Below are 7,740 nucleotides of genomic sequence, written 5' to 3'. Positions count from 1 at the left end.
AAAGAAAGAGACGAGGAAGAAAGGCTCTGTGTATGGCTGTCAGTGTACAGACACAGGGATCAGGCCCGGGTCTTTCTTTTCTCTTCACAGTTGTCAAAAATTGCATTTTCCTCCACTTGCTCAACTCATCGACCTGTGCATCGATATATATATCCATATACATGTATATATACATCTATATACATGTATGTATATAATATACACCTATACATGTACATATATATTATTTACGTATACATATATCTGTATATGTGTAGGTGTGTTTATATAGCTTATGTGAAGAGGTAGATGATGTGTATCTACTAAAGGTCGTGTGTATCATATATGCTTGGAAACATGCATGTATATATTATAGATGAAGACATCAATGAGGCAACGTCCACTTTTCATTCTTAATTGTTCGCGAGGACTTGAATCTTCTTGACTTTTTCTTTCTCGCCACGAGACGAGACGGCTCTGACGTCTCTCTCTCATATAATCTTTTTGCTATTCTTCCTCTTCACCTGCAACGACAGGCATGCAGACACTGATAGTTTCCATATACATGTATATATGTACCTTCTACGTGTAATCCCAGAGCATATGTTTCATTTTCCATACAGAAGAGTTGTGTAGGAGTGTCTACAAGAGATATGAATTTGCGTGCATGCCCACCGGTAGAAAAAGAGAGAGACGAGCAAATGAATGGACTCTCGCAACAGCTCCAAACATATGAAGAATGAACCCAAAGGATTTATCGATCTATCTTTAATCTTTCTTCAATCTGCTTACCTTTCATCTAGCTAGCTCTGGTCTGACATCTACCTGTCTACCTGTCTGTAGTCTATCTGCTGTCTGTCTGTCTATCTGTAATCTATATCTATGTATCTATCTCTATCAGTCCTAGAACGTCGGATCACGTTAGGACATGAAGGAAGAAGTTCACGACATTTACATATCTATCTATCAGTGTGTGTGTCTCTGAAGCTCTGCTTATCTGAAGAAGAGAGAGACATGGGAAAGAGATCTACTTTGGGGACATCTGTCTCTGGCGATGTCTCCGTTTTTGCTGCTAGTAGCGGTAGCAGTCTTAGACGGGGTAAGTATAGGAACGAATGGAAGTCTCTACACAAATGCTGGCGGTGACTGAAGTAGAAGAAGTGGAAAGAAGGGTTCTCTCACGCAAATAGAGATAGATAGATGGAGTAAAGGTAGATAGGTTGATAGATCCAGTTGATACATCTCTACAAGATGTAGTTTGGCATAAGAGAAACCGAATCCATTTCCTTTCTTCTTCCTTCCTTTCTTATCACCTTCACCAGTATCTTGAATTCCAGCATTACAAATCCACCTTTTAAGAAAATCGAGCGATACTAGGCAGAGAAGGCGATTACACCCCCATCATCATCTGTCGAAGTCAAGTCTGGTAGGAGATTCCTCGTAGTCATAGACCGACTGATATGTATCTATCGATGTAGTAGGTCTCTGTATCCGTGACTAGGAAGCGGAGAGCAATGACGAAGGATAGATAGAGATATACTAGTTCGTGGCAGTTCTACTGGAGATCAAAGCGAGCATTTCGTACGTAGACGATGGACCTGCATACTTTTGTGAAGAAATTCTTGCGTGTCTCAAGAGAGAAGACCAGCTTCTGACTCTGTTCACCTAGTTTGTCCCCCTGTGCTGTATGTACACTGAAGGAACTCTACCTCGACTTCATCCAGAGAATCGGAAAAGAAGAACAACATTTGAGATATGGTGAAGTGTGTGAGCTTAAGAAATGATCAGAGAGAGGGGAGAGACCCTCGAGAGGGGACCCGTAAGATTTCCCTCACACCTTCGGTAGATCATCGATCTCCTCTGGGGAAGTACATGTCCTCCCCTCACCACCGAGTCGCAGTCAGTTAGAGTGATGGCCGGCAGATGTCTTGAACGTCCTTACTTCATTGTGGAACTTTTGCTTCTTCCCCTCTTGGTAAAGAGAGGAGATAGATGTTTTGGTACGAGAGATGGTCCTTACATGAAAGGCCTCACCATGTGTGGAGTTGCATGCGTCGAGGGGAGTACAACTACCCATTTCCAAAAGGAAGGATAGAAGAGAGGCTGCTCTATCATCTGATGAGATAGATAGATAGTAGGTCAGTGACGGAGCTGATTGAGGGAAAGAGGAATCGATGTTATGAAATGTAGAGGAAAGTTGTGCTTATACAGATGTCTTTATTACCATTTTTTGGCTAGGGGTGAAACTCTCTCGCACCCCTCCGACATGCTTAAAGGAAGTTGCAAGTGTCGATAATACAAAAAGTTGGACTGGATGGAGGTTTTCTGTCTTTGCAGGGTGCATGCGGTGGGCCGTGCGTTCTATGAGTCTCTAGTGGGGGTCGTCGTTGCTTGTTCTTCTATTCCGATGATTTCTGTCACTACCAGACAGACACATGTTTCTTTCTCTCTTTCTCTCTCTTTCTTTTTATCAATTGTGAAAGGACTTCCTTAAACCGAAGGTAGGTTACTAATGGGGTGCATAGAGGTGCTTCGATAGATCGATAGGAAGCTTCCTAGTTCTATGGTGAAGATCTTTTGCTTGATCTCTTTCACACCAAGCTACGATCCTGTCATCGAGAGACAGTGAAGTATGCTATTGATAAAATCTTTCTTCTTGAAAAGATAGATTCTTCTTTTCTTCTTCTGAATGGATCGCCATGAAGATTCACTCATTCATTCACCAAAAAAGTACACACGTAAAAGAGGTGAAACTCGACGGGAATCGAACCCGTACACTTGTCCAGTGTTGCCTCGGATAGCCTCATGAATAGAAGAACGTCTTGTCTCCGCTTCTTTCCTTTGAGTTTCGTTCTTCTTTACTAAAGATACATGATCTTTAGAATAAGAATTGTTTACGTCCCTGTCAGTCACAGAAGACTCCGAATCTTGACGAGTCTCTCTATCCCATTTCCCTCTCTCACTTCTCGCAGCGGCATCTCGGGCTGCTTCTTCATCTACAGAGCTAGTCCAACTGAAGGAGAAGAAAAGAAAGGATAGGAGGGGAAAAGATGATAGAAAAGAGGACGATAGAATTCACGCAGAGGTCATTATCCAATCGAGGTGTACAAATGATAAGCCACAAGAGATCATCTGCTGCCTCTCTCCTCTTCTACGTCCAAGTGGAAAGGTCGTCAAACGTACATACAGCCGATCCACACTATGTAGTGCTCGCATATAATGATAATAATAATATACAAATATATACATATACTGCACTATGATAAGATACACTGGTATTTTAGGTCTACCTATATATACGTGAAGACACATACATATATATACATAGAGATATACCTATATCTGCGGCCAGGCTACAACAGGTACCTGAATGGACAGGAAGTGTACAGGTGTGTGAAGTGAGAGAAACCCTGGTAAGCAACTGTAGGGACAGATTGTCAATAAGCTCGATATATTGTAGACCTCGTATCGTTTGGAACCAGTCAGGTCCTTTCTCCACGGTGCCATGAATGTACACATGCATCTTCTTGGGGTGTACGTACACTCGATGGCTCGACAGTCAATGGGATTGAGCATGTATCCACTGAGATGACCTAGGAAGGAACGCACACTCAGTCTTACCGTTCCAGAATGATATATCGTCGTGTACGAGGAGAAGTATTGATAGAATCAGAGTTCCTGCTCGACGGCGAAGACGAGCTAGGTTGAATCTCTGGCTGTACGTACAGCTGAGAAGAGAGAAATCCTTTCTGCTTCGAAGCTATGTCATACCAATCTGAGAACAGCCAATTCAAAGGATTTTTCCATTCATATCTACATGGACATCCCCAAGAAGAAAGCCTAGCAAATGAATTTCCCTTGAATGGATCTCAAGAATCGAGGATCATCTCATCTTATCAGCTGCAGACTGACTATTTTCCGCCCTCTCCAGACACCCACCCTGTGTACATACACCGCATACATACATCTCTAAACCCTAAGGTCTCTATATGCGAATGAAACGTAGCAACATCAGCGGACGAAGGGTAGGAGTTCTTCGTGTGAAAAGCTTACTTGAAAACTCATTTCTGACAAGCTCTTCAGTTTCATCATCTCCTAGGGTGTCTATACACTTCACACGTACAACACTGTTGCTCGTGTATCCATCATGAAATGCTTGGAAGATTCGCTGGCCATGCCATCCCGCGACTAGCCCAAGGAGAGAAAAGAGAAAAAGAGAAGACCATACACGGGGAGAATGTGATGAGGTATTCTTCTTGTCTTTGTTTTCTTTTTCATTTGGGTCGTTTCTCTCTTCCTTTGAAATAGATCTTCCTGAGGAGGAACTCGAAGAAGGAGCAGAAGAAGAGGTGAAGTTCCGTGTGTAGAATGGACCGAAGTTCATGTGTCCTTGAGACCGTCGTAGAAACGAAAAGCCTCGAATGTCGGGTGTATATACACCTGAGTAATGTCCATGTGAAAGCTGCTTAACATACTGAGTCGCACGAACAGCGGAAGAATAAGACCTCCTCATGTGATATTGTCTGGATTCATGGAGGCTTGGCTCTGTATAGAAAGGTAGAAGAGGGGATGACGTCTCTCTTCTTGGTAGAGAGGCGGACACGAATGACGATGATCTGCTTGCACCTTCACACGTTGGAGAGGAAAGCGATTGAGAGACAGCCGGAAGAGAGGGAGCAACAGTCTTTCTCTCCATTTTACTGAGTGAAGAGCCACCTGTGGAAGCAACAGGTCTAGAAAAATAAGGCGGACGACGAAGAAAGATATCTGTTGATGAAGACAAGCTTTCTTCCGGTGTCCGGAGTGTACACACTTCGCGGGAATGATAAGTAGGGTGCGTTGTCGACGTGGCAAAAGGTGAAGGAAAGGTCCTCACTTTTCCTTGTTTGACGTATATCGACATCATGCGATCACAACATGAGGCGGCACTCGTCCGCTGTATGTACACCCCTCCAAAGCTCGCCATTCTCACGATTCTGTTCTTTCGCGTACAGACTGGAGAAGGAGAGAAGATCACTGTGGAAATCTCAAATGTGATTCAAGGAAATGCGTTCGGTTAAACAGTGTGTACCGATAGGTCGAGACAGATGTAAAGGAAGAAACAAAGTACCTACAGATTTGAAGAAACGAGAGAGGAAAGGAGTTTATCACCATTCCTTTCGTCGATGGAAGACTTGCGTGTATTGGAGAAGGCAGCAATGTAGACTAACTTACTAGTCCTTATCATCTCTACGAGAGGAAAGACTAAAGAGAAATAATCAAAGACACAACAAGAAAAGACTCACTGGGAGAGACAACAGATATCGATTGCCTCATGCTTCGTGTCGACGAGCTGCCACATGCACACTGTTTAATACAAGAAATGTTAAGAGGAGCCGTCGGTCTGAGAAGATTTCTACTTCCTCGTGAACTTGTGCTTGTATTTCACGTGCCTCCTGATATTGCCTGATGTGTTGATATGTCGCTCGGGAATCGCTAGTTGTTGTGGAAATTTTTTGCTCGCGTTATTCATTCACCACTACGAGATGCATGCACGCATGTACTCCATTGAGCCGCCTCGTAAACTCTTCGCGTGTGTCGGAAGTGTTTGACAGAAGAAGGACGATGCTGTAGACTTAGGTGTTGGCAAGTCGGCAGAAACTAGTGAAGAATGTTTGAGAGAAAGATGCGAAACTTCTATTGGGACCTTCCTGGTCTTTGCCGCTTGATAGCGCAGGCACCATGCTTGGGGAGGCTGTAGGAACCTGAAGATGGTGTTTTTCACTCTTCGGTCTTTTTAGCCTCGTCAATAGCTCCAGGAATCCGGGTTTCCCCACTGGAGGAGCGAGACTAAATCCATGTGCGTCAGAGACTGCCTGCCTGTTCGGGGTGTTATGGAGGGAAAGTGTTGTCTTGTGTGTAGACAAGAAAGAAAGAAGATGTTACGTGGAGTGTCACACTCGTCGTGTAAGGAACATTATTGTCAGGTTGGTAGAAGCATACGTACAGCTTGTCTCAGTGTGCTGGCGTACATGCACAGGGAGACTTTTGCAGCACTTTACACAATCCTCTCCAGCTCGACTTGCTATAACGACCATCCGTCTGGCACACTCCTACTAGACTATAAACACTTTGAGTGTTGGAAGCGAGCACTGAGGAACTTCCAGAAAAACCTCTTGTCCTCTTCGTAGTTCTTTCAACAGGCGACAGGACATTCTCCACCTCACATCTGTAACGCCCTCGGCGCGACTCTGCGCCGCCGTATATGACGTGCCGTCAGGGAGAGCCGCACCGCCTACTGAATGCCGTGTCGTGAGCGACCCGCCGGTGAGCCGACCAAGGCATGTCTCGGTCTGGAGCAGTGATAGGTCTCCTGCCTTCGTGGAGGGAAGATCGGTTCTTGCGGCAGCGTTTACACGTGTAAGCACCGCATGGCATGCCGTGGCGTCAGAGCGTGTCGCACCGAGGGCGAAACAACGTCTGCCCTGATTCGTGCGCTTAGCCCAGGCAGAGTCACCACGGTTTGCGTCCCCTGTTGAAGGCTAGATAACGTACAGAGATCTTACTTCACCGGCAATACTTTGCGCTGATGCAGTGCCCTAGTAATGCCTTTCTCGCTGAATACTAATGTGTCTGAACGCGATTGCCTTGACCGACGTAACAGTAGTAAGCGTTGCTACCAACCTTTCTCTGAACGAGGAGAGCACTGAGTAATTCGGTGCGCTCATTCCTGGCCAAGACCTTCGAAGGGTTGTCCGAGATAGAGGTTCATCTACTAGACGCTGAGGCGACACGAGGTGCGCTCAGCGAACAGCACAGAAATGAGGCAGCGTCAAAAACAGGTACAGGGAGACGAGCTAGATGCGTCCCTCAATCGGCAACGGATGACAGTAGAGTCGGGACGGGGTGCGGGCCGTAACAATCGTGACCGGCTGCATAAAGGAAAGCTGAGACTCTCTGCAGGAGCGAGTACCTCCAACAGTGTTGCCGTTTGCAGCAGAATCTCTGGGAATGTGCAGAGTGTAGAGGCCGGCCGCTGCACCGGACCTACGTACGGGGGCAGGCAGGGAGTGCGCCCCCCCCGTCCCCCTCCAGGCGGGACTCCTGGCCACCGCAGAGACGTCCTGGAGACCGCTGGGTTGTCGCAGGAGAGGGGAGGAGAAAAGATATAGAATACCTGTCCTGAGTTTCCCTTCCTATCCACGGAGGCAATGCCGAACTGCAATGCGACAGCTGTTGCAGCAAGCGCTGTTGAGCATGTCCGTGAAGGTTAGGCGCGGCCGGTGAATGGCAAAGGTGTCTGGAGCATGGGTTTCTGACTGATTGTTGTACGGGTGGTAGTACATCCTACGAAAGGGACTACTGATCCATGGCAGCACATACTGTCGAACTATAGTGCGGTGCCGCCAGTCGAAGTGCAGCGCAGCTGGCAGCATGAGTATTCCGGATCGTGAACCAGGTTGGGAGCTCTGCACTCGGGTCCCAGGCATTACTGTCTCGGCTCAGGGCCGGTCGTGGGTCTCATGTAGCTGCCGCGCGTCTTCTTTCGTTGCTTAAGTAAGTCATGAAGTGCATATACATTCACGAACTGACACGCCGAATCCACACGCGTTCCTCCCATTCATGGCGCAAACGTCGCACGAACTAAGCAGCCGATCTTTCTCCCTAAACAGTATGCGCACGAAGCTATTGTCCGTGAATCCACAGAAGCAAACCCGTTTGGTCTGCTTCAATGCCCCGCTAGTTGGCGTGTGATCTACCCTTCTAAGCCTGAAAAGCAGA

General features: G+C 46.4%; 2 protein-coding genes across 2 annotated transcripts; one reads left to right on the top strand and one right to left on the bottom strand.

Annotated features, from left to right (window-relative positions):
* On the top strand, positions 1–2,010 carry CSUI_004058 (uncharacterized protein; the record flags this gene model as incomplete). The annotated part of the gene is made up of 2 exons (XM_068064253.1): positions 1–1,078; positions 1,680–2,010. A coding segment is annotated over one exon (288 nt), but the record flags the coding sequence as incomplete, so codon positions are not given.
* Positions 2,011–2,540: 530 nt separating this feature from the next.
* On the bottom strand, positions 2,541–5,434 carry CSUI_004057 (uncharacterized protein). Its single transcript, XM_068064252.1, has 2 exons — positions 3,601–5,434; positions 2,541–2,992 (listed from the first exon to the last, which is right to left on the bottom strand). The coding sequence occupies exon 1, from the start codon at positions 4,943–4,945 to the stop codon at positions 3,965–3,967; it is 981 nt and encodes a 326-aa protein (XP_067923774.1). The 5' UTR covers positions 4,946–5,434; the 3' UTR covers positions 2,541–2,992; positions 3,601–3,964.
* Positions 5,435–7,740: the final 2,306 nt, after the last annotated feature.

Source organism: Cystoisospora suis (genome assembly GCF_002600585.1).
Source record: "Cystoisospora suis strain Wien I chromosome Unknown contig_1821, whole genome shotgun sequence".
Taxonomy (NCBI): Eukaryota; Apicomplexa; class Conoidasida; order Eucoccidiorida; family Sarcocystidae; genus Cystoisospora; species Cystoisospora suis.
This window is presented reverse-complemented; position numbering and strand designations above follow the sequence as displayed.